The sequence below is a fragment of the Coenobita brevimanus genome, chromosome 111 (assembly GCF_032717465.1).
Source record: "Coenobita brevimanus isolate Jiangsu-jjx chromosome 111, ASM3271746v2, whole genome shotgun sequence".
NCBI classification, from domain to species: domain Eukaryota; kingdom Metazoa; phylum Arthropoda; class Malacostraca; order Decapoda; family Coenobitidae; genus Coenobita; species Coenobita brevimanus.
The window spans coordinates 31,996,501-32,024,049 of record NC_137064.1 but is presented as its reverse complement, the minus strand read 5'-3'; the positions used below and the strand labels follow the sequence as shown (position 1 = coordinate 32,024,049).

General features: G+C 41.6%; 1 protein-coding gene across 1 annotated transcript in view; it reads right to left on the bottom strand.

Moving 5' to 3' along the window:
- LOC145417857 (uncharacterized) overlaps positions 1-27,549 on the bottom strand; it is a 146,498-nt gene that overhangs the window by 106,931 nt on the left and 12,018 nt on the right. Inside the window, exons 4-11 of the mRNA XM_080286476.1 lie at positions 26,738-26,946; positions 18,971-19,184; positions 15,670-18,269; positions 12,519-12,574; positions 11,841-12,394; positions 6,147-6,292; positions 4,031-4,168; positions 2,098-2,287 (exon numbers count right to left, since the gene is read on the bottom strand). Coding sequence (XP_080142602.1) covers positions 2,098-2,287; positions 4,031-4,168; positions 6,147-6,292; positions 11,841-12,394; positions 12,519-12,574; positions 15,670-18,269; positions 18,971-19,184; positions 26,738-26,946 — 4,107 coding nt within the window. The remainder of the gene's footprint in view (positions 1-2,097; positions 2,288-4,030; positions 4,169-6,146; positions 6,293-11,840; positions 12,395-12,518; positions 12,575-15,669; positions 18,270-18,970; positions 19,185-26,737; positions 26,947-27,549) is intronic.

The window sequence follows — 27,549 nt, the reverse complement described above, 5'->3', positions numbered from 1 at the left end:
CAAATTGTTCAGATTGTGGGAAAGTTCCCCTATTTCTTGTGTTTGGTCTAGCGAAGCGCCAGTTATTGGGGTGCCAGATAACAGGGTATGGGTGTATTAATGAGATGCAGTTTGGGTTTATGCCACGCAAAGGGATCACTGATGCCATATGCATTGTTCGACAGCTTCAGGAATAATATATAGGAAAGAAACTGGAAATGTACTTTGTTTCTGTTGATTTGGAGAAGCCCTCTGACAGTCCCTAAAGAGGTGGTGAAGTGGGAAATGAGAAAGCTTGGGATCGAGGAGTGGCTGGTTAGTGTTGTTACGGTCATGTATGTGGGTGCTTACACCCAGTTAGGAGTGAATGGAGATTTGAGTGATTCTGTGAATGTTGGTGTGCACCTCGGGTCAGTTTTAAGCCCCTTACTGTTTATCACAGTACATGAAGCCCTCTCACGTGACTTCAGAAATGGACTCCCATGGGAGATGTTGTATGCTGATGATTTGGTGTTGATTGCAGAGAATGAAAGAGAAGCACAGGAAAGATTTAGGAAGTGGGGAGATAGTACGGGGCACAAGGGCTTAAGAGTAAATGCAGATAAAACAAAAGTGATGGTATCTTGGGCTGTTGGCAGTACTGTACTGTCAAAAAAGAGGGAGAGTCGCCATGTGCGATTTGCCACAATGGCATGGGATGTAATTCCATCTTGTGCAGTGTTTGTGATAAGTGGATGCATAAGAGATGTAGTGGTATTAGAGGTAGACTGTGAGATAACGCTGATTTCACGTATGCAGTGTGTTGGGGAAAGCATGTGGAGATTGCCAGGCATGAAAGGATTGAACTTGCTGGTGAGTCTCCTGACTGTGTGGAAAAGTTTTGTAATCTGGGAGACATGTTATGTGCTGAACTTGCTGGTGAGTCTCCTGAGTGTGTGGAAGAGTTTTGTTATTTGGGAGACATGTTATGTGCTGGAGGTGGGGCTGGAGCTGGCTCTGTGACTAAAGTGAGGCATGGTTGGAAGAAGTTCAGGGAGCTGTTGCCTCTCCAGGAATTGAAAGGGCTCTCCCTCTGCACTAAGGGACCTTCGTATGCAGCATGTGTTAGGAGTGTAATGCTATATGGTAGTGAGACCTGGGCAGTAATGGAAGAGGATATTCGCAGGCTTGAACGTACAGAAATGGCAATGATTAGGTGGATGTGCCGTGTGTCCCTGAGTGTAAGGCCTTGGGAGGCTAGGTTTATGATGGAAGAGTTGAAGGTAGGATGGGATTGGAGTATATTGGTGTTGTGATGAGGAGAGGCAGATTGAGATGGTTTGGGCATGTGGAGAGGATGGAGGATGAATAATGGGTGCAGAAAGTGAGAATCGTTAATGTCTGGATTAGGGTTGCAAGAGGCAGACTGAAAAAAAACCTGGGATGAGGTCACTGAGAATGACTTCAGGGATAGGGGACCGAATAGGAATGCTGCCAGAGATGAGCAGCATGGAGCAGGTGACCAGGGCTGATGCAAGCAACCATGTTGGAGCCTTCAAAAATGAAACAAAATGATTAGGAAATTATATGAAGTTATTTGGAAGTAAAGTACACACATCCATGTGGTGTGGTGATATCAGTAAATGAACATAACACATGTAAATGACACTACTGTAAATATTATTACTTTAAATTTGCAAACAAAATATTAATCATGCTAAAATGGCATCATCAACACCATCTGGACATCTTTTTCCATCAAGTATAGAGTGAGGTAGGGTCCAGTGAGCAAGGCAGAGAGATGTAAAAAAAAATTTCCTAATTATATGGGCTACATTCTCATTCACTCACCACCTAAGATCATGGAAACCCGATTTCACCTCACAGGCATATAACTGTAATCCACACTTACAATCTGCATACCACCCATCAGCTAGAGTAAATCTAATGATTAACAAACCAACTTGGGGAAAAAAAGGGGGGGGGGGTGAATTGTTAAACCCTTGTCATATAAATCTCTACAAAATTCTTCCAACCAGCTTTTCTCCTGTGAGTTCTCTCGCCTCATCAACTTCCATACTTAACTTTTTCACACTCTAAATGAGAGAAGCATACCAGAAGTTACATGTGTTACAGTACCAGATGTAGGAATGAGACAGCCTGTTCAGGCTGGTCTTGCCCCAGCTTGACTTGAGCCTGCAGCCAACGTAGACGAGTGTGAATCTGTGGAGTCTCAGCCATCCAAATATCACCTCGTCCAAGCATTAGTGTCAGCTGCATAAGGTCACCCTCTAGGTGTTCACACTTTTGGCTGAATGGGTTGACCAGGCTCCGCTGTTCACTGGGGGAGAGGGGGGAGGGGATCTTACAGTGCTAAGCTCTAGCTAGGTACATGGACTGTTAATATGATACAGGTATTATGTTGTGCTGCTGTAGGTAAAATCAGACTGTAACACTGTACTGTAAAAAGCAACTGACTTGTGATTACATATGCAACTGAGGAATGCTAGAACAGATGGAGTGGTGGGTAAACAGGTACTGCTTAATATGAATATGAATGTTGTGGCAGCTTTTTGTGCTGCATGAGAATTAAGCATTACTGTATACCAGTGCAGGAATCTGAAGGTTAAGCTGGTAGTTCCTTATCAATTTTGACATGACACATGAGTATCTGATGTGCCCATGACTGCTTAACATCTCAATGACTGGAGAAAAAAATAAAATAAAATAAAATAAATAAAAAAATTAAAAAGAAATACACTAATATGCAGCTAAATCTGGATGTCGAAGACTAAACATTCCGTAATTATCTAGTGCATGATACAAAGATGATGTCATGCTGCCTACTACAGGGAAGACTGAACTTTCAGAATGATACAAATTACATAGATGTGTGAGTGGTACTACACTGGGTGGTAACCATATAACCAAATTATGGCACCTGGTGGTTTAGTGGGTAATTACGGTGCTCCAATCGGATTGAGCCGGTGAAGGTTTATATCCAAGGGGTGGTTGGGGTTACTACTCATGTAATGCCACTCAGGGATGAATGAGGCTGGTCACTCTCATCTTAAATGTCAGGACCAACTTGCCAAGCCCCAGGCTCCTACACTCCTCATGGGGCAATGTAGGATTGGATGATGGATGGATGGATGGATGTGAGTGGTAATGTCTTACTGTGAATTGTGCGGAGCATAACTGTCCTTGTCACATGGGCAAGTGATTCAATACAATGATACGGGAGCCAGCAGCCAGCTTGGTACCATTACAATAAAGATAAGCTTTGTACCTGGGTGACATAAATATCACAGAGTGTTGTACAGAAGCTGGCTCACCTGGACGAGACAGAGGCGATGGTGTTCTACGTAGTGTAAGGCATCCCATAGAAATTGCACAACTGTGCTATACAGTATGTTAACTGCCTCAGCACTACCATACCCCGACATCTCCACTCATGCCATCCACTGTTGGTGCTTTATGTAACTTCAACTTGTTAACTGTTATAAGCACTATAAACAGTGTTGAAAACCAGGGCAAGAGCTTTCAATTATGCATTAAAATGGAGTATCTGTATCTTTCAGACAGCACTGACAATAAACTCATACTAAAAAAATAAATGCCCTGTAGGTGACTGACAGAATTATTACTATGAGGCTAAAAAGCAAACATTACCATATGTGGTATGTGGGGACACCCATCACTCGCTTGCTATACTGCTAACTCCAGAAGAATCTATACTGAGTGATTGGGTAAACAGATTCTTGTGGCCAAGGTAACTATATACCTGTATTGTATTAGGTGTTAACTACATAAGCATGCCTGTGGTCTAGAAAATTACAGTGCTCCACCCAGATGACGACCGTCACCTAAACCCATTTATGTGCAAGAAGTGTTTGGGATTTATTACTCATATTACATTTCTCAGGGTCAGGCAGCTAGTCACTACAACCTTTACTGTCTGGACTTAACAGACTAGCCCTGAACCCCTAGGCTTCGGAAGGGGCAATAAAGGATTGGAAAACTGATGGATGGAGAGAGGATGAGAAAAAAATGTTTTCTGGCAACGATTTACCTTGGTGGTGTGTTGATCTTGGCAGTATGGTAAAGACTAACCATCAACTCCCAGTGTGTAAGGGCCAGCAAGGAGTCCTCGTAAAGATTCTTGGGGTTCTCACGTAAGTCCAATGCTTCCCCATGACGCACATGATTCCTGAAATAGCAAAAACATTAAATCCACATTACAGGTGGAATCCACCTTTTTAAACTCCCCCCTTCCTGCTCTTATATCCACAGTAAATAAAAAAGCCCATTAAAATTGACTCCTACTTATAAACCTGATATGACAGTTCCCCCAGTGTACATCACCAGCTGTAAGGAAAAAGTTGTGATATTATAAATGACACCCCTGACTTAAAATGGGAATTCTCTGTATTCCTAACATGAACTTTTGAATGACTTTAATTCTGGATAACCAAATATCTTAATACATATTTATATATACAGTACAATATTTTTAAGCATACAGTGCTTTGATAAGACAAAAATTTCAATGTTATGAAATCACTCAGTCATCACCTCTGGGGGGGTTGGGGGACTCACCGAAAACATGCTATGAACAATTCATTCGGACAACATTAAAGTGTAGATGCTCCAGCTGGATTGCCAACAAGAGTCAAACCTGGGAAAATTTTAAAAAGCACAAAACAAATCCTAAAATCCCGCACAATGAGGAATTTCTCCTAAGCTATAAAATCCCATATGGCTGCAGCATGAACATGTTAAGAAAGGTAACATCATGCTGAAGAGATTAACAAAGGTAACATCATGCTGAAGAGATTAACAAACACTGTTTCTAACCCCTTCACTACAAGATCTCTCTCCTAAGTTACCAAGTAAATAAGATCACCAGGCAACAAGATTAAAATAACAAAGGAATAACTGAACTGAAGGAGTTAATGGAGACTGTTTAACACTGTAATGTACAGTAACTCCTTCACTATGAAATATCCTCTTGAGGTGAATATCAACTAGCATTACTGTCGTAACAATAAAATAATATAAATTGGCATTGGTAACAATAAAATAATAAATGCATTGTTTTCCTGCATGAGCTAAAAATAAATAGGACATCCAAGACCACCCACAGAGATCAATTTCACCAAGAAGCAAGAATTATTCCCTACAAAGAACCACATGAGCATAAGACCATATAATTCACCACTATAAGCATAAGATACATTTCATCTTTGCACTTTACATATATAATACCCCCACCACCAAAAAAACAAAAACAAAAACAAAAATCTCTACCATGAGTACACATAGTCTAAAAAACATCCTACTCCTCCACCCAAAACTGAGCTACAAAAATAAATACACAAGTTCATTATCATTACAGTCACCCAAAACCCTCAGTCAAATAGCATCCTCCATGAACACCCATCAGATATACAGATAACAACAGCTGCCCTTTCTAGACAGAGACAAGAATACCTCACCAGAATATGAAGTAACTAACACTTTCCCTTACTTCAGTACCAACACAAAATGCAATTTTAAACAATCCACTCTCCCCACTTTGTAATGCAGCCCCTCACTTCACAACACACTTACTCACATCATGCACCTTACCCTCACAATCCAGAAAAACTTTCTAAAGATCAATGACACCAGCTGAACCCCAGCACTCAATCAGATTCATGTGAAGGTACACCTGAGACCACAAGTAAAACAATAACAGTTTCTTATCTTCTGCACTGATAAGCAAACAGTAACCAATCTTCATACACCTGATCCTGCAATTACCTAACATTATCATTAACACACTGTATTTGACTACTGTATATTTTTATCCACTTTAACAACCTAAAATAATCATCTCTTAATCTTGACCATTAAGTTGTTGTTGTTACTGATCAAGCCCGGTCCAGCTGATCAAGTAAACCTATTGACCACAGGTAATCTGAGTTATAACACTAGATTTACAGTAGCATACGATGCTAGTCACATGGGATATACAGACATAGCATTGTCATTTTCCACCACTGAACTACAAGAAATTCGTTGCAAAAGGATAAAAAGGCTGGACCAAATCAATGTGAAAAGAGTAAAGTAACACAGACTGGCTCAAATGTCCCTGTTAATGACCACCTGAACAAAAGCATGGCTGAAAATCCAAACCAACCCACCTGACTCGAGGATAGACTTCAGTAAATATTTTGGCAGCCGATACAGGCCAGACATTGGTGTGTCGCTTCCACAACACTATGAGGAAAGGCTGCAACAGATCCAGTATCCCACCATTGTTCTCGTGTCGCAAAAGAAATGCCTCCACCTGAAAGCAGTTGTGGATGTTGCTACTTCATCTCAATATAATTACCCAGTAGTCCTTCTTGTAATTAATTTTTTTTTATCTAATCCCAGTAAATTACCCAGTACTCCACCATTGTTCTTGTAGGTCCACCTGCTGGCAGTGCTGACCCTTGTAGGGTTCGGGTTGGGTTAGGACAGTGGTGCTGCGTGGTCCGGGGCATTGGTTGGTGTGGGAGGTGAAGTAATGGTGGCAGGAGATGTAGTCTTGCACTATGATCTTGAGCAACTGGCCGCCATGGCCATCGCCCTACTCCACTTCGCACACCAACTGGAGGAGATACAGCTGGTGTGCGAAGTGGGGCAGGACGATGGGTTCCACCCATGCAGAACTGAGGTACTGATTGGAGAGAGGGGGTATGACATCTGTAATGAAATGAACGTACAAGAGGCAGGCAGGAGAGCCAGGTGACCAAAGCAAGGGAGTTTCCTGGAGAAAGCAACTTATGACATGGGCTGTGCTGGTTGGCCATGCTCCGCTGTCAAGGACACGCTCGAGGTGGTAGCAGGGTGGATGTGATGGGGACTGGGCGTGGCTGGGGCTAGGCTGGGGGTCAGCTGAGGCTAACTCACCGAGCTGTGGTAGGTTGTGGTTACATGATGGCTGGGACATGGTCGTTTTTCTTTCTTTCTTTAAATGGCAGACTCTGGGCATAGGCTTCACAGCCTGCTCCCAAGGCCCAGTAGTCCTCCCACATACCAAACACCTCCACATGTCACCACTTCAGCACTAACACCCACCGTCCATACTGAATACATATTAGGCCTGCCTCATACAGGACAGATGTACTGGTATTAATGGGGGTACTTTTACGACATGTCGGCGGGTCTTATGGCAGATCAGTAACATCTGCTTTTGTGAAATTCAAACCTTAAACTGTTTCCTACCACGGCAGGAATTTGAACCTGGGACCATCAGGACTGCAAGCTGCCTCTCCACCAATTCAGCCAAAAGCAGGGCTGGTGGCAAGTGGTCCACACCCCATTTCACGCCTCCTATGAAGATTCTCTGTGCTATTGCCCCCTGACCATAACTTGCCACCTATGCCGAGAGTCTGTTCCTCCCTCAGCCTCCAACTTACCACACTGCCCACTGTTTACCCAACTCATGGTAAAGTCTCCTGCATATTTTTAGTGAGGTACTGTTAGGGTGAGATCTTCAACCCCCACCTGCCACTACACTGCCACAACCCCAGTGAGTCATTCTCCTATAACCTATAACCACCACCAATCTCCTTGGAGGCGTGGGTTCATATCCCACTGCTGCCACCAATGTTAAACCCCTCACACCCAATACAGGTAGCTAAGTTCAAAGTCCACTGCAGGTTTACAAATACAGTATATATATTAAATGAGTAATGCCGTACAACGCCAGCCCTGTCATTGGGCACAGAAGCCGGTGCGCTTCACTCCATCTTCAAAAAGATGCAAATTCAGCAGAATTCAAAGCAATGGTGAAACCTAAGCTGCAGCAAATGTGTCATGTAAGATTTCAATACAATTTAGAATTCAACACTTTCACACTACCATATATGAACATTGTTACCGGTCTAGTTTACAAGTTTTGGAAATTATTAATTCATGGTCACACTCTCATTGACAGAGAGAGAGAGAGAGAGAGAGAGAGAGAGAGTTATGGATTTTGTTGCTTCATTATACAGCCTGTCTTTATTATAAGAGGCCATATTTTTACATTCATTTTTATTGTACTATTAACCCACTTGGCACAGAGTCATCTTTATTCTTCTTTGACGTATTCTTATCACCTCCTGATAATTTTACTCAGCTTTGGACACATTCTGAACTGGGAAAAGTTAGACATAGCATTCATAACATGTGCAGTCAAAGAGGCCTTTCCTAATTTAGATTAAATGAAACTGTCTGCAGATAAACAATAAAGTACATAACCTGGAGCTCTCAGTAAATTACAGAACAATTGTACAGTATAATATAGTTCTATATCTACCAGTAAAATTAATATGCCAGTTCCCAACAGATTTACAGCATCATCTGTACTGTCCAGTCATAGTATTTTGGAACAAATTTCTGACAGTAAAAACTGCCTGAACACAATTAATGGTTGACCCATTTTTTGCGAAGACATTTTTCATCAGCGAAAGCACCAGGAATTGATGAAGTGTGTGGTGAAATGCTGAAGCATGGGGGAGAGATAGTAGTAGAATGGATGTGGAAGATGTGCAGATTGGCCTGGGAGGAAGGTAGAGTCCCGGAGGATTGGAAGTCAGGTATAATTATTCCCTTGTACAAAGGAAAAGGGGAAAAAGAAGTGTGTGGTAATCATAGGGGCATTTGTCTTCTTAGTATAATAGGAAAAGTGTATGGTAGGATACTTATTGACAGAGTTAGAGAAAGAACAGAGGAATTAGTTGGAGAAGAACAGGGAGGCTTTAGGAAGGGAAGAGGTTGTGTAGATCAGATATTCATTCTCAGATCTTTAGTGGAAAAGTTTCTAGAGAAGGGAAAGAAGTTGTATGCGGCTTTCATGGATTTGGAGAAAGCATATGACAGGGTGGAGAGACTAGGATTGTGGAAAGTGTTAAGAATATATGGAGTAGATGGGAAGTTGTTGAATGCTGTGAAGAGTATGTACGATGGTGCGAAGGCTGCAGTGCGTGTGGATGGTGAACTAAGTGAATTTTTCTCTTTGAAAGTTGGGTTGAAACAGGGATGTGTCATGTCTCCATGGTTGTTCAATCTGTACATGGATGGGGTAATAAAAGAGGTACAAGGTAGGGTACTGGATGTTGGAGTGGCCCTGGTGAGAGAGGATAGTGTTTGGAAACTCCCTGTGCTGTTGTTTGCAGATGATACTGTGTTGTTGAGTGAAGACGAAGGGGAGCTGCAAGGCTTGGTGGATGAGTTTGGAAGAGTGTGTAAGAAACGGAATCTAAAGGTGAATGTAGGGAAGAGTAAAGTGATGGTCTTTGAGAGAGGTGAAGTAAGTGAATGTACAGCGAGGTTGGATGGTGAGGAATTGGAAAATGTGAGTACGTTTAAGTACTTGGGTAGTGTGATGAGTAAGGATGGAGGTTTGGAGGGTGAAGTGCTTGAAAGGGTACAGTAGGGAAGAAAGGTTGCTGGTTCTTTGAAAGCAGTGATAAGAAACAGGGAAGTGAGCATGGAAGTGAAAAAGTTACTACATGACAGTATTGTGATACCAACTCTAACGTACGGAAGTGAAGCTTGGACGTTGTTGGAAGGACACAAGTCAAGAGTGAGAGCAGTGGAAATGAGTTATTTAAGAGGAGCCTGTGGAGTCACGTGGAGAGACAGGCTGACGAATGAGGATATAAAGGAGCATTGTGGTGTTGATGTGGATGTGATAGGAAGTGTTATGAGGAACATACAGAGGTGGTTTGGCCATGTGGAGAGGATGGAGGGTGAAAGACTGACGAAGAGAGTGTATGTGTGTGAGGTGGAGGGGGAAAGAGGGAGGGGGAGGCCGTGGATGAGATGGAGGGATGGGGTGGAGAGGTATATGAGAGAGGGGGGTGTGAGTTGGGAGCAGGGGAGTGAAATGGCGGGGGACAGGGCGACTTCGAGGCGATTTGTTTGTGGCCACCCCAAACGGGATTGAGGCGTCTGGCAATAGATAGATAGATAGACATTTTTCATTCATCACCTAATCGAGTGTTGCCCCATGAGGATCATAGGAGCTCAGGGTTAAGCAAGTTGGTCCTGGCATTTATGATGAGAGTGACCAGCCTCACACACCCCTGAGTGCCATTATGTGAGCAATAAACCCCAACCACCCCTTGGATATAAACCTGCACAAGCTCAATCTGACTGGAGCACCTTAACTACCCACTAAACAACCAGGCACCACAATTTCATTATATGGTTACAATCCAGCATAGTAATTGGTTTCCAGGTGTGCTGGAAACCATTTGGTTTGTCACTCAGTGTAGAGTCACCCGTACACAGAAGGAAGAGGAAAGAATGAAGGAAAGACAGAAAAAGAAGGAAGAGAGGAAAGGGCAGGCACCAGAGAGCAGCACTACACTGAGTGAGTGGACAGTGAGTGCCCCCACCTACCACCATCCCCACCTACCAGCAAGTTGTCTTATTACCCTTGGACAATTTTTTCTAATTTAGGAAGGCCCCCCTGTCATTACAGGGGCTTATGAAAGCTGTCTCTAGTCCCACTGGTTAAAAAAGTCTCTCTAGGCTGAATAAAACTGTGTGGACAGCAAAACTATAGCTATCCATCCATCCATCACCCAATCCTACGTTGCCCCACAAGGAGTGTAGGAGCCCAGGGCTAGGCAGTTGGTCCTGACATTTAAGATGAGAGTGACCAACCTCACTCATCCCTGAGTGGCATCACGAGAGCAATAAACCCCAACCACCCCTTGGATATAAACCTTCACCGGCTCAATCCGACTGGAACACAATAATTACCCACTAAGCCACCAGGCGCCAAAATTTGGTTATATGGTTACCACCCAGCATAGTAAATGGTTTCCTGGTGTACAGGAAACCATTTGGCTTGTCACTCACAGGCAGAAGGAAGAGGAAAGAATGAAGGAAAGAAAGACTGAAGAGGGAGTGTAAAGTCACCCGTACGCAGAAAGATGAGGAAAGACTGAAGTAAAGAAAGACAGAAGAAGATGGAAGGAAAGAAGGATGAAGGAGAGGAAAGGGCAGACACCTGAGAGCAGCACTACATTAAGTGAGTGGATGGTGAGCGCCCCCACCTACCACCAAAAACTACAGTATAGCTAACTTTTAAAAATATAAATATCCTCAGGTTGTGGTGCCAGGTGTACCTGGTGGACTACAGGCTGAAGCTGCACTTCTGCAGTTTGCATTTCTCCATTTGGGGGACTGAGAGGGAGATGGGGGACATTTGCTCAACCAGCAATGAACCTGCATGCTTATATAGTAAAACCTCCCTAAGACTAATTGTGGCTTAAGGCTATCTGACTTACCTGTATCTACAAATCTGACTTATCTGTGATAACCCTGTCCCTAAGAAGAATATGAACCTTTCTGCAGTAAAAAAAAAAAAAAAAAAAAAGAAAAAAAAAAAAAGTTGAAAACGTACTTAAACCTCTCCTAGATGGCTATTTCGGGAAGAGTTTTATTTTTCCTCATACAGTACACAGAATGGTTACATATTATGGAAATCAAAAAATGAAAAGAAAATACATGACATATCATATTATGAAACTAACATAAACTCTTATGTTTATGCTTAGACTACATTAATGTCTAGCAGTTTCCCTAATCACTGACCAACTGCCATGCAAGCCAAAACTGCATCCACTTTACAGGAGTTACTAACAAAAGACTGACTTAAGGAAGTCTTACTGTATAGAAGCGATCATGGGACGGCACCTCTCCAGCACCTATCCTCAGGCTGAAGAAGTTAAGTGAATGAAGAAAGTTCTAGCATGAAATTAAGAAAATTTTATGTAACCCAATAACCCAAGACTGTTAATTTAATACCCCTAAGATTATACAAAAACTTCACATGAAATTTTTCTTACCTGTTCTTCCTCTGTCACAAGAGGAGAGGAGATCAACTCATCTCTTTTCTTTATGATATCTACAACACTCTCAGCATCTACTGTCTTTGGCTTGTCTCTGTCCTCCTCTGCATAATTCTTATTTTTGTCTGTATCTGTATCATTCTTTTCTTCCTTCACTGCAACACTCTCCACATCACTCTTCTCTTTATCAGCATTAGTCTTCTTAAAGGCTGCATCTGAATGACCATCATCCAGCTTCTGAGATCCACTGCCTTCTTTGAGTTTTTCGAGTTCATTCCTTCCATGAATGTTACCAGATTCTTTCTCTTTTTCTCCCCATAAATCATGTTTCTTTCCCATATCTACATCCATTTCCTCTTCCAATTTGTTTCCTGCAATTGTCTCTTCATTTGCACCTGACCTGATACTAGATCCGATCTGATTCTTGAGTTCCTCACCTCCCTTTTCCATGGTGGAGGTGTTGGTGGGAGCCACTGAAGAGGAAGATACAGCAGCAGCATCACTTGGACCCATTTTAAGACCACAATAACTGCTTCTCTCATCACTTTTGCCTAAGGGAAAAATACTTGTGACTTACATTGGACATTAAAACATGTACAGTATTTGCATATATTTTCCAAATAAATCAATAAAAGTTCAAAGACTTGAAAATACAACATACAATAGTTCATGTACCTGTTGGTAGATTCTGCTGTAATAATTTGCTCATGTCTTTATCATCACTGCATGTCCTGTGAAAAACAATACTATGTAGACCAACAATTAATCAGAAGCTATAAAAATCTATCTACTAACTACTTCAAACCATTTCCCATATGACATGGTCTCAACAATAGAAGTTTCAGATATCTCTGTCTCTATCATTCCATTTTAAACATCCTCCCAAGATCGGTTTTTTTTGATATGATAATATGGTACCTGTATATGCTGATAAGTAACTTTCTGCCAATAGCAATGCATTATTGGTGTGTTCCCTACACTATCAAGATGCATATAATAATCTAGCTATCTATTGCCAGATGCCATAATCCCATAAGGGGTGGCCATTTGTCTTTAGAGTTAGTGGTTTTATGGGCAGTAACCCTCCACAATTCCATATCTTAACACATAGGGAACACATGAGTTGATTTTATGGTTACCACCCAACACTGAAAATGGTTTCCTGGCTTAAAGGAAACAATTTGGCTTGTCACTCAATGTAAAGCCACCTGAAATGGAAAGAAAGATAGTAATAAGTGACAGGAATGATGAGAGAAATAGGAAGAGAGAGCACAGACACAGGAAAACAGTGATAAAGGTGAAGGATGGAGTAGCCAGCACTACATCAACTGAGTGGATGATTGTTGCCATCACCTATCACACACATAATAAAATAATCATCTTCATCATCATCATCATCATTATCATTGAATCCTGTGTTACCCCATGAGGAGCACAGGAGCCTGGGGCTAGGCAAGTTGGTCCTGAAACTTAAGATGAGAGTGACCAGCCTCACACATCCTGAGTGGCATTATAAGAGCAGTAAACCCCAAACACCCCTAGGACATAAACCTGTACAGGCTCAATCAGACTGGAGTGACTCAATTACCCACTAAACCACCAGGTGCCATAATTTGGTTGTATGGTTACCACCACGGAGGTGATTTGTTCGTAGTCACCCCTTACGAGAATAAGGCGTCTGGCAATAGACAGATAGGTTACCACCAAACATAGTAAATGGCTTTTTGGTGTACAGGAAACCATTTGGCTTGTCACTCAGTGCAGAACTGCCCATAGGCATTAGGAAGAGGCAAGAATGAAGGAAAGAAACACAGGGGGCTCTATACATGGGTTTTATCCGCCCCTGTGTGGAGTACAACTCTCATGTGTGGGAAGGTTACCCACATACAGCTTTTCTCAACAGGGTGGAGTCAAAGGCTTTTCGTCTCATTAACTATCCTCCTCTTACCGACTCCATTCAACCTCTATCTCTTCACTGCATTGTTGCATCTTTATCTCTTTTCTATCGTTATTTCAATGGTCACTGGTCCTCTGAACTGTCTGCATGCATCCCTCCACCTCTATGACAGGCGCATAGTGCCCGTCTAGCAGCAAACTCTCATCCCTTTTCTGTCCAACTCTCTAATGCAAGAGTAAACCGTTACTCCCAGTCCTTCATTTATGCAACAGGTCAGCTCTAGAATTGTCTCCCTCTGTCTGTATTTCCTGCTTTCTATGATCTCCAGTCTTTCAAACGCATTGTGTCCAGGCATCTCGAAATGATCGGATCTTGAATTTGGCTCTCTCTTGTATTTTGTTTTTCTCTTGGAGGGAACTGTTACTGCGGGCTCATGGCCTTTGGTTCCTTCTTCCTCGCATAAAAAAAAAAAAAAAAAAAAACTAGGGTTAGAGCTGAGTGGCCTATGTGCATAAGTGGAAGATGCTTTACTATAGGCAGATAGATAGATAGATTGATTGATTGATAGACAGGTAGATAGATAGACAGATATAAGAGGATGAATGAAGGTGGTTTGCCTGACTGAGTCTGGCTGTGTGTCTGTCATGTGCAAAATTTGTGAAATGAGGCGACCAATCATGAATTCTGATTTTCATTTCCTTCATGTTACAACTAAACTTCTGTTTGTTGCTTCATTGTTCATACTGCTACATCAGGAAAAAACAAACATAATGCATTAAACTGGAGGGAATAGCATAACTGATTAGTAAAAAAAATTAAAAATTCTGACAGCAATTAGCAATTTCATCTTCATTTACTCTAAGGTGGGAAAGGAGGTCTAGATGATGATGATTCAATTTCAGCAATAAGATATTTCCCAAGTCAGAATCAACTAACATTCTGTACAAAATCATTAACTACAGTGATCCCTTGATTATCACACACTCGGTTATAACAGCTGTGGTCATCACTGAAGGATGAAAATCTGCACCCTTGCCATTATCATGCATTTTTCAACTTAAAAACATCGTTATTGCACACCTGAGCTGGTTTCTGCCAACAATCTATCTATCTATCTATTGCCTTAATCCCATAAGGGGTGGCCACAAACAAATTGCCTCCATGTCGCCCTGTCCCTGACAATGTTGCCCTGACTGCCAACAATGATGGTGCAATATCTGTGGTTTCTGATGGTGGCTCTGAGGGATTCAAAAATGAGGCTCTACTTGAGGAGTTAATTCCAGGCAGTAGAGCCTGCTCTCTCCACCCCTAGCCTCAGAACCCCTTAACTTAGCCCATCTCTGGTGTCTCTATGGTATGTGTTTCTTCAAACTGTTCCCATTTCATCACTTTCTATTGACTTAACCATACCTATGTGTGTTTCTGATATTTACCATAACAGTACATCTGTACTTAATGGGTCTAAAGTGTCATGAAAGGGAAAATTTGGGCTTGCACTTGGGATGCCAGGAACCAATTAGGATAACTCCCAGAGGTTCTGTACTTTTATCATCGAACAATTCTGTCATTACGCACCATGTTTACTACCAATTATGCATGATAAACAGGAGGTAACTGTATTTAATTCTGGTGAAAAGCAGGTCTTACATAGCACTTGAGTAGTATACATGCATGGTATTCTAGGTGGCTATGAACTTACTTAAGTAGGTACTGAACTTGGATTAGGTAAGAGTATATCCCACACAGCCAACCTTGGGACTCCCGGTAAAATGTCTCCATGGAATCCATGTTATGATGTATCCACATAACAATTCACTGCTTAATGTTATGATTCACAGCAATGCAGTCCCATTATAGTGATGTATATCTGTGAACATCTGTACTAAAATACATTGTGAAAAAGGCAGAGAAATAGCACTGGACACTTACAGTAAACTAGTGGGAATAAAGCTGCGAAGAAGATCACCCCATGTCAGGTACTCAGTTTCTTCAATGGTGCCCAGCAGCTTGGAGGAGATGGTGCGTCTACGTCTCTTGGCATCACGTTCCTGACGTCGACCCCAGTAGTCCAGCTGCTCCAGTTCCCTCTCCAGTCCTCGCTTGTGTCTCTTTGGTTTCCTACCCACTCGCCCCACTGTCTTACCTTCCTCAGCTTTGTCACATGTCTCAGCAGGTGTATTTTCACCACCAACAGTTTTGGAAGTGGTATCTCTACTTCCACAACTTTCTTTGTTGCTCTCATCCTTATCTACATTTGCCATTTTACTTCCTTCAGCTTCTGTGTCTGTTTCTTGTTGTATTGTATCATCCTCGGTACTGTTCCTTTTTTCTGTTACTGATCTAGCTTCAAGTTCTTCCTCATTCTGATTCTCCTTTTGCTGACTCTCAACATCTTGATCATCTTCCCTGTACTCACTCTCATCAACTCCATTGTCTTCTAAATCTACTGCATCTCCTTCCTGCTGTTCAAACTCTTCCTGTCTTATAGCTTCTTCTGGGCCCACTTTTTTACTTCCTTTTTGATTCTTTGAATGTTCGGCTTGCTCAGTATCAGCCTTTTTACTAGTATCCACCTCTAATCCTTCTTGATCTGTTCTTGCTTCTTCTGCTCCATCATTATCTAATCTTTCTTCTTGTTCTAAAACTTCATGGTTTCTTGTGTCAGTACCTGGCTCTCCTCCATCTTTTTGGATACTTTTAAGTTGCTCTGCAATTGCCTCATCTATGTCTCTTTCATCTATGTTATTCTCATTAATATCCTCATGATGTCTATTAAGTTCTTCCTCTTGTTCCCTGTCATTATCATCTGCTTCTTCTTCCTGTTCCACTCCTGCCTGACTCATTCTCTCTACCTGATCAGTAACATCCTCCTGTTCAATTTCTTCCATACTTTCCAATCCCTCTTGCTCCATTCCTTCAACCTGCTCCATTCCTTCCATTTCATCCTCCTGAACCATTTCATCTTCTACTCCCTCTTGCTCTTCATGGTAAGCCTCTTCATCATCCTCTTCATACACTCCCCCATCGAAATACTCGGCATAATCATTGTCATAATCATACTCTGGTTCTGGCAGACCCAAGATTTCTGTGGGCTGCAGACCCATTATTCCTTTCAGTGCATTGACTGCTGCCTCTGTTTCAGTTACCTCAGTTGTGAGTAAGCCCCCTTCCTCATCTTCCCCCTCTTCATCCTCTGCTTCATCTTCTAAGCCATCCTCTTCTTCCTCATTTTCTCTCAGATCCTCATCTTCACCTTCTTCTTGTTCTCCCTCTGCACCTTCCATATCTTCTAGGTAATTTTCTCTCTGATCTTCCTCTGTGTCAGTTGCAGGTATTTCTTCCTGGTCATACAAAGCTCTGGAAACACTTGTCTCTTTTTCCACTTCATTACTGAGAACAGAAGTGGTCTCAAAATTTCTATTTTCATGATCTGGCTGGAACCCTGGGTGTACCATTTGTTCACTTATATCAGATTCCCTCTGAAGGTCTTTATTTGCTTCGTATGACATAGGTTTCTCTTGCACCTGTTCACATAATGTTTCACTCTTCTGATCATTCTGTTTTTCAGTTTTATCAGATGGCTGATAAGCTCTATCTTGATCATTATTCTGAACTCTGCATCTGCTTACTGTACCATCTTCTGCTATTTTCTCTTGAAGATTTTTGCTGAACTCTGACTGATCTTCTGTTTCCAGACTTTTCTCTTCAGACTGTGCAACTGGCAAATCTGATGTATTCTTCCCACATATGTTTTCTGGTCTATGTTTCTTCATTTCAGGATCCTCAGATGTGTCATTAGTCACCTCAGTTATTGTCCTTCTGCATGAGCTCTGATCCATATTCAGTAATGCTGTACTTTTACAATGACCTGAAGAAGTGTTACCTAAGCCCACTTCTACAGGGTCTTTAGTGTCAGATGCAATTTTTCCTATATCCTGAATGTCTTTATGATTTCTTATTTCATTTTTTTCAGTCATCTGGATACCTTGGGCTTCTTTAGAAGAAACACTTGTATGTGTTTTTTCACTCATCAGGTTGATTCCCTCATCCATAGTTCTAAGTTCATCATCAGGATGGGAGAAAGTGTCACTATCCACTGATCTTCTCTTCTCACTTACTCTGAATGAATCTTGGCTCTCCCCCAGCTCAATGGTTTGTCTTCTGCTTGGGATGCGCCGTGGACCCTGGCAAGTGTCTGTCAACTCAGTGACAAGTGCATGTTTTCTTTCATCAGTATTTGGAGACTTATGTGCACTGATTTTTTTTTCATTTTCACTAGCTTCTCTATAAACAGGTTGACTAAGATCAACTGTGTTGGAATTTATGAAATTGTATTTGTTTTCCTGGCTTGTATAACTTGCCACTAACTTATCAGTGCCTTCAACACTTGTACTTCCATTAACTGGATTAGCTTCATCAGCTTTTGTGATGAAATTGCCATTGACCTCCATGCTTTTCTGAGCACCCACACCATCCAAAACTTCTTTAACTTTAAGGGCTTCATGGACATCAATTCTCGAAGCAAATGCCTGGAAAACAATTGCACAGACTAGTTCAATGTTTATAAAAGAAAAACTTGTTGTTGTGGACCCAGGTTCATCTAGATGTAAACCCAACTGACAGCAAGCTGAAGCTGAGTTTCTCCTGCACTCTACCATACCCTATTTGGGGGGTAGGGAAGAAGCTGAGGGATGTTTGTACAACTTGGCAGAGGAGCTGCCCAGCTATATTGGTGCCACCAAGTGAAGGCATCCCTCTCTGACCTCAGGTGAAAAGTACTATACATAAAAGATGAACAACACTCACAGTAATTTATATACAGTAAGAAGTTTTTGTTTCTAGTTAAAAGAATGGAAAGGCAATTGATATTGATGTGCATGTTGTGACGATGAATTGTTTCCTATTTTCAGAGTACTGTATATTATGATCTTATCATAATTCAACAAACCAGCTCCCTACTTAATTACCTGTGATTGCTCACAACACACCTTCCTAGTCACCCACTTCACTATCTCTTATCTTCATCTTGCACAATACCCATTACCTTATACTTTCTTTCCTCCATTCCTTGATTACTTACATTTCCAAATTCTAAACTGTCTCTAATTGACTAATATTAAAGCAAAACAACGCACATGATTACCTGAGTACCAGTTGGGACAATTGGAAGAGTAATTCTGTGACATCAAAATGTAACTTCAAGGGTATGTTGGTGAAACAAGTAACTTACCATGCCTTCAGATTCAACCAAGTCATCATAGGTGGCAATAAGAGACTCTGCGAGATGATCCCACGACAATCTGGTTAGTGGTTTTTTCAAGTGCTGGAGCTGGAAGGGAGATGGTGGTCGTGGGGTTTTGCAAGGTGGTCTCAGAAGTTCACATGTCTTGATGAATTTGTCTCCTAGGGTATGGTCATAACTCACGTTCTGGAATAAAATATCACTGAAAACCAAAAACAAAAAGTGGATTAGTATTGTATAAGTACCACCAGTGCTTGACCAAAACACAAACACTAAAATCAATTAGAATAAGCACTAAGCATCAAGAAACACAAAAGGCTGATTAACTGCCACTGGATTATTGGTTGGTGCAGGTGCCCACCATTCACTCAGTTAATATGGAACAGGTATTGTCTTTAATGGGACTCTCCACTGAGTGACAAGGAAAATAATTTAACACAGGAAATCATTTACACCTCTAGGTGGTAACCATATACAGTACAGTAAATGAATAAAGGCTCAGATACCTGGCAGGTTAAGGTGCTCCAACCAGATCACTCATATGGGTCAAAGTCTGGGCAAAATACAGTACTGGGTTTCTTGTAAACAAAACACAATTCAAGGGCAAGCAACTGACCATTCTTGTTCTGAATGAATGAAATGGGTCGTTAAGCCCTTATAATCCTGATGAGGTTCTAAAGGATTGGATGATGGGAGAAGGGATTAATTTGAGTTAAAGTCCCCACAACCTTTGCTAAAAGAAAAATTTCATTCCTCATTTCTTCAGTTATAAAAGACTAACAAAATATAAAAAAAAAATCAACAATTCAATACCATATATGAGGAAACTTATAATCTGTGTCTTGCAATATACAGAACATACAGTATAAAGTACAGTACGTATATATACATCTCAAACAAAGCTTTATGTAACACTGACAAAGACTCATTCCTAATACATATATATTGGTTTAGTGGGTAATTATTACGCTCCAATTGGATTGAGCCGGTGAAGGCTTATATCCAAGGCGTGGTTGGGGTTTACTATCATGTAATGCCATTCAGGGATGAGTGAGGCTGGTCACTCTCATCTTAAATGTCAGGACCAACTTGCCTAGCCCCGGGTTCCTATGCTCCTCTGTGGGGTGACGTAAGATTGGATGGATGGATGGATGATATATATATATATATATATATATATATAATTGTGGTAGGTGGGGGCACTCACCATCCACTCACTCAATGTAGTGCTGCTTTGGGTGTCTGCCCATTCCTCTCTTCCTTCCTTTCTCTTGTCTTTCTTTTCTTCTTTCTTTCCTATTTCTTCTGGCTAAGGGTGACTTTACACTCCCTCTTCTGTCTTACTTTCCTTCATTCTTCCCCCTTCCTTCTGCCTGTGGGTAACTCTACACTGAGTGACAAGCCAAATGGTTTCCTGTACACCAATAAACCATTTACTATGCTGGGTGGCAACCATATAACCAAATCATGGGACCTGGTGGTTTAGTGGGTAATTAAGGTGCTCCAATTGGATTAAGCCTGTGTAGGTTTATATCCAAAGGGTGGTTCGGGTTTACTGCTCACGTAATGCCACTCAGGGATGAGTGAGGCTGGTCACTCTCATCTTAAATGTCAGGACCAACTTGCCTAGCCCCAGGTTCATACGCTCCTTATGGGGCAACATGGGATTGGATGGATGGATATATCTATCTATCTATATATATAGTGGTAGGTGGGGGCACTCACCATCCACTCACTCAATGTAGTGCTGCTCTCGGGTATCTGCCCTTTCCTCTCCTCCATCCTTCTTTCCTTCCATCCTCTTCTATCTTTCTTTCCTTCATTGTTTCCTCATCCTTCTGCCTATGGCTGACTTTACACTCCTTCTTCTGTCTTTCTTTCCTTCATTCTTTCCTCCTCCTCCTGCCTGTGGGTGACTCTACACTGAGTGACAAGCCAAATTATTTTCTGTACTCCAGGGAACCATTTACTATGCTGGGTGGTAGCCATATAGCCAAATTTTGGCGCCTGGTGGTTTAGTGGGTAATTATTCCACTCCAGTCGGATTGAGCCAGTGAAGGTTTATATCCAAGGGGTGGTTGGGGTTTATTGCTCATGTAATGCCACTCAGGTATGAGTGAGGCTGGTCACTCTCATCTTAAATGTCAGGACCAACTGCCTGGCCCTGGGCTGCTACGCTCCTCATGGGGCAACGTAGGATTGGATGATGAATTAATGAATGAATATATATATATATATATATATATATATATATATCACTCATCTTAAATGTCGGGGCCAAATGCCTAGCCACGGGCTCTTACGCTCCTCATGGGGCAACGTAGGATTGGATGAAGGATGGATGAATGGATATATAGTATGTATATATATACTATCTATCTATCTATAGCCCGACGCCCTAATCCCGCAAAGGGTGGCCGCAGACAAAACGCCTCCAAGTCACTCTGTCACTCACCGCAAATTGACTTAGGACCTACACACAGAATTGCTATGGGTGAGTTGTCTGTCTTTGCTTTATGTTTCCACCTCTATCAAGTGAATTTCTGGGGCAAGAAGTAACTAGCAACTCCTCTGGTGTTGGCGGGAGGTGGTGAAACACTCAGCACATCAGTGCTTGTCCAGAAGCGAGAGTGGGAGTACAGTATATGTTCCAATCGCTCCGAGCTTGCACCTCCCTCTTTTTTCGTAGGCATTACTGTTTGCCCTGTTATTTTCCTAGAGCCGAGTTGTCATGTCTGGAAAGTACTGCTCAAAGATGAGAGGGTCTGTATCATTCCATGGTGGCAGGATAATGTCCCTATCAACACGATTTGTGAACGTACTGGACGCACAAAGTTGACCGCCATGAAGATTCTTGCTGCAGCATGCAGCCTGTCACCTGACGTTGTACCAGAGCACAAGCATGGCGGTGGAAAGAGGAGGATGACTTCCAGAGGTACAGATACGCTTCTGAAGAGGGAAGTAATCAAGAATCCTCAACTGACAGCAGCCAAACTGAAGGGAATGCATCCCTAGCTGTTACATGACGTCTCAGTTCGAACTATCCAACACTGCTTGCAGAAGGAGCTGGGTTTGCCAAGCCACACCACAGCCAAGAAACCGCTTCTCACTGACCGCATGAAGCAGCAGCATATTCAGTTTGCCAAGAAGTATGCAAACTGGACATCGGATGAGTGGAGAAAAGTTATGTTTTCCGATGAAAGAACACTTCAAGTGTTCCAGGTGCGTTCTGCCAAGGTTCGTCGCCCTGCCTCCCGTAGTCGATATGACCCTGCTTACACAGTGCTAACTGTTAAGCACCCACAATCAGTAATGATATGGGGGTGTTTCTCAGGTGAAATGAGAAGGGGAGGCCTCTACTTTCTTCCTAAGAACTTGATGATGAATGGAGGCCGGTACATTCAGGTTCTGAAAGGTCATTTGTTAAACTTTTTTGCTATTCATAGGTGCGACTTTTTCATGCATGATTCAGCTCCATGTCTTAGGTCAAGAAAGGTGACAAAATGGCTTCAGGATAATCGGATTGAGGTCCTCGACTGGCCTGGCAACAGTCCGGATCTAAATCCGATAGAAAACTGCTGGGCAAAGATGAAGAAAATCATGACAGAAAAGAAGACACCCAATCTGGACAACCTCAAGACTGAACTGACAAATGTTTGGTGCAAAGAAATGTCCTTAGATTACTTTAGAGATCTAAGTGATTCCATGCCAAAACACAACCAACTGGTCCTGAAAAACAAGGGAAACTTCTATCTATCTATCTATCTATTGCCAGACGCCTCAATCCCGTTTGGGGTGGCCATAAACAAATCGCCTCCAAGTTGCCTTGTCCCCCGCCATTTCACTGCCCTGCTCCCAACTCACACCCCCCTCTCTCATATACCTCTTCACCCCATCCCTCCATCTCATCCTCGGCCTCCCCCTCCCTCTTCCCCCTTCCACCTCACTCACATACACTCTCTTCGTCAGTCTTTCACCCTCCATCCTCTCCACATGGCCAAACCACCTCAGTGTGTTCCTCATAACGCTTCCTATCACATCCACATCCACACCACAACGCTCCTTTATATCAAGGGAAACTTGATTTCGTATTAAAGAATGGCATTTCATGAACAAACATTGTGATATACTATGAATTCTGTGTTTTTTAATATCTTGTGGGGGGAGGGCCTAAGTCAATTTGTGGTAGCTACATATATGTATATATATATATATATATATATATATATATATATACACAGTAGAACCTCTTTGGTCCGGACCCCTTTAATCCGGATTTCTGTTAATTCGGACAAAATTTAAAAATAGTAAGCTTCAAAAATATGTTGAAAGTAATTCTAAAGTCATTTTCAGTATCAGCGCGGAAAGCGATCATCATTCGTTTAGTCTCGGATCACGCTAGGTCGCAACATGGGCGCCTGTTTAAACACACACTAGCATTCGTTCCATCAACTAGTTCACCAACCATTTATATTTTTACGCTCTATTTCAAAAGTTAATCCTCCTTACCATGCCCCTTAATGCAAGTGTAGCTTCTGCAATGAATAAAGGTGTTAAAAGGAGGAGTTTGCTTACACAAAAATGGGTCAGAATATTCTGCAGTGTTTAATGATTACTGTAGGTTATTTTTTGTACTTAAATGTGCTTTACTTGTACATCAAACATTAGCTTCTTGCCCAGATGGGTGTTATCAATATGCCAAAGATGACAATGTATTTTTTGCCTACATAAGTTTTATTTTTATTCCAAATATTACAGTTAATTAATTAATTTATTTTTTTGCCTACACGGGCCTTAGTCACTTACTACAATTTAAAATGTAGGCTAGTTTCTTGTCATGGCCTTACCTGTAAATTATGCAGTACAAAACTATCGTACATGATTAGTTTGGTTATTTTAGTATCCTTTCATCTTTTGCAGTTACATAGGGTTGACACATGCCACATATGTTAATAATTAACAAACATACCATATGTGGATAGTTTTTGGTATGAACTGGAGATTACCTTGATGGTCCGGACAATCTGCTAATTCGGACAACCCTTCCCCCCATATAGTCCGAATGAGAGAGGTTCTACTGTATATATATATATATATATATATATATATATATATATATATATAATTATTCCCTTGTACAAAGGAAAAGGGGAAAAAGAAGTGTGTGGTAATCATAGGGGCATTTGTCTTCTTAGTATAATAGGAAAAGTGTATGGTAGGATACTTATTGACAGAGTTAGAGAAAGAACAGAGAAATTAGTTGGAGAAGAACAGGGAGGCTTTAGGAAGGGAAGAGGTTGTGTAGATCAGATATTCATTCTCAGATCTTTAGTGGAAAAGTTTCTAGAGAAGGGAAAGAAGTTGTATGCGGCTTTCATGGATTTGGAGAAAGCATATGACAGGGTGGATAGACAAGGATTGTGGAAAGTGTTAAGAATATATGGAGTAGATGGGAAGTTGTTGAATGCTGTGAAGAGTATGTACGATGGTGCGAAGGCTGCAGTGCGTGTGGATGGTGAACAAAGTGAATTTTTCTCTTTGAAAGTTGGGTTGAAACAGGCATGTGTCATGTCTCCATGGTTATTCAATCTGTACATGGATGGGGTAATAAAAGAGGTACAAGGTAGGGTAGTGGATGTTGGAGTGGCCCTGGTGAGAGAGGATAGTGTTTGGAAACTCCCTGTACTCTTGTTTGCAGATGATGCTGTGTTGTTGAGTGAAGACGAAAGGGACCTGCAAGGCTTGGTGGATGAGTTTGGGAGAGTGTGTAAGAAACGGAATCTAAAGGTGAATGTAGGGAAGAGTAAAGTGATGGTCTTTGAGAGAGGTGAAGTCAGTGAATGTACAGCGAGGTTGGATGGTGAGGAATTGGAAAATGTGAGTACGTTTAAGTACTTGGGTAGTGTGATGAGTAAGGATGGAGGTTTGGAGGGTGAAGTGCTTGAAAGGGTACAGCAGGGAAGAAAGGTTGCTGGTTCTTTGAAAGCAGTGATAAGAAACAGGGAAGTGTGCATGAAAGTGAAAAAGTTACTACATGACAGTATTGTGATACCAACTCTAACATACAGAAGTGAAGCTTGGATGTTGTTGGAAGGACACAAGTCAAGAGTGAGAGCAGTGGAAATGAGTTATTTAAGAGGAGCCTGTGAAGTCACATGGAAAGACAGGCTGACGAACGAGGATATAAAGGAGCGTTGTGGTGTGGATGTGGATGTGATAGGAAGTGTTATGAGGAACACACTGAGGTGGTTTGGCCATGTGGAGAGGATGGAGGGTGAAAGACTGACAAAGAGAGTGTATGTGAGTGAGGTGGAGGGGGGAAGAGGGAGGGGGAGGCTGAGGATGAGATGGAGGGATGGGGTGGAGAGGTATATGAGAGAGGGGGGTGTGAGTTGGGAGCAGGGCGGTGAAATGGTGGGGGACAGGGCGACTTGGAGGCAATTTGTTTGTGGCCACCCCAAACGGGATTGAGGCATCTGGCAATAGATAGATAGATAGATAGATAGATATAAATATATATATATATATATATATATATATATATATATATGTATATATATATAATGAAAACTTTCATCATGTAATGACACTCAGGGAAAAATGAGGCTGGTTACTCTCATCTCAAATGTTATGACCAACTTGCCTAGCTCCAGGCTCCTTCGCTCCTCATGGGGCAACCTAGGATTGGATGATGGATGGATGGATGGAAAACTTTCAACAAGAATATGAATCAATATGAATTCTCCTGGCAATAGTATAAGTTATTACACTTACCTTAATCATAAGAGTTATTACACTTACCTTAATCACTGTGACAGAGTACAACCTATGAGTTATTTTCTTAAATGTATCAACTTCTACATCATCACCCTAACTCAATTTACAACATTTATACATGGTGGACGGGCCACAACAAGGCTCCAAGATCGTAATGACGGCACAAACCACAGGAGAAAGGAAGCTCTGCATATAAAATCATCACCCCTCCTCATGTCCTCATATATCAAATGCAACATACATGTTGGGTGGTGAGGATCATCACATTCCTATGCCAGGCTTGCAAACAAAGAAATATAATTTAACATATCCATCCATCCATTGCCAGACGCCATGTATCCCAAATGGGGTGGCCAAGGGATTAGAGTTAATTGTTTTACAGGGAGGGGCACTAATCCTCCACCAACCCCACTTGACACGTAGGGATGCCAACAGCATCTGGTGTTCCCAGGCGGTCACCCATCCAAGTACTAACCAGACCCAACGTTGCTTATCAACAATATCACCATCACCAACAGTATCACACCGTTTCCCACATTATGGAGTGAAGGATTCTCCCCACTTCATGATATAGAACAATCTTAGCAAAATATATTCAATGGTACACAATTACTGCATTAACATAAACTACCTATACTCTACAAGCCAACTTGTCTAGAGACTCACACCTTCTCCTTACACTCACCTCTAATTAACCACTGCAATTTTCTTCCTACAGGTAAAGTGGCAATCTGTTTAACACATTCCTCAAGTTAGCCAATGTGATTTCTTTCTACTGGTAAAATGACCATCTGTTTCACACAGTATGTACATATTTATCCAAAAACTTCACAATGACCTATGAATCTCAAATGATGGCTGACAGGGTGTGACTCTATGAACAAGTTTGTTGGTGCAGGGTTTAGTATTTACAACAATCTTCAATGGCTACTGCCAACTGCCATTAAAAGAAATATGACGGAAAAAATTATAACATACGTATCACAGTAAAAATTCTTCACGTCCTGCACAAGTGATGGCTGGAGTTCAAATATCTTGTCCTTGAATGCATTGGCCTTGGTGTAATGTGGGTCACGCTTAAGTGCTGAAATGATAAGCCCCAGGCAGTCCATATACATCTCCAAAATAAAGAGAACTGACAGCAGTTGATCAAGGCAGGGCCAATGCTTGGGGTTGACAAGGAGACCCTGAGAAATGAAAAATGCATATCATAATGTTAGGACATTACCATGTACACCCAGTACCATATATCATCTTTCAAGTCAACATAAATGATACCAACAAAGCATCTGATGTATTTCATTTGAAAACAATGTGCTTCACTGGAATTCAACAATCTCAAATTAAATCAATATTTAAATGGGTTCTGTATCTGTTGATTATCTGAGTGTAAGATATGTTGAATTCTGGTGAAATACATTTAATTCATGTGACATGTCTAGTACAATGTTGATATCAGTGCAAACTGAAAAATGGTACCCTACTAACTGTAGACACTGGTGATGTATTATTTAGCTTGTTCTTGCTTGACTCCAGATGATTATTTTCAGCTTAGGGGAGACTTTTTTAACTAGAGGGGATCAACATTATCTTCAATAGCCTCATTACTACTCTGATGCTCACTTCAGCTGAATAAAATGGTCTGATAGCTGCAGTAATATGCCATCAGAGTGGAAGGGTTTAAGAGGGATCACAGTTACAGCAGCAGCAGAAGCGCATCACCATTAACTACTGTACTATTAAACCCTTTCAGTCAGGAAAGACTTTACTAGTTTAACTCAGCTCAATCC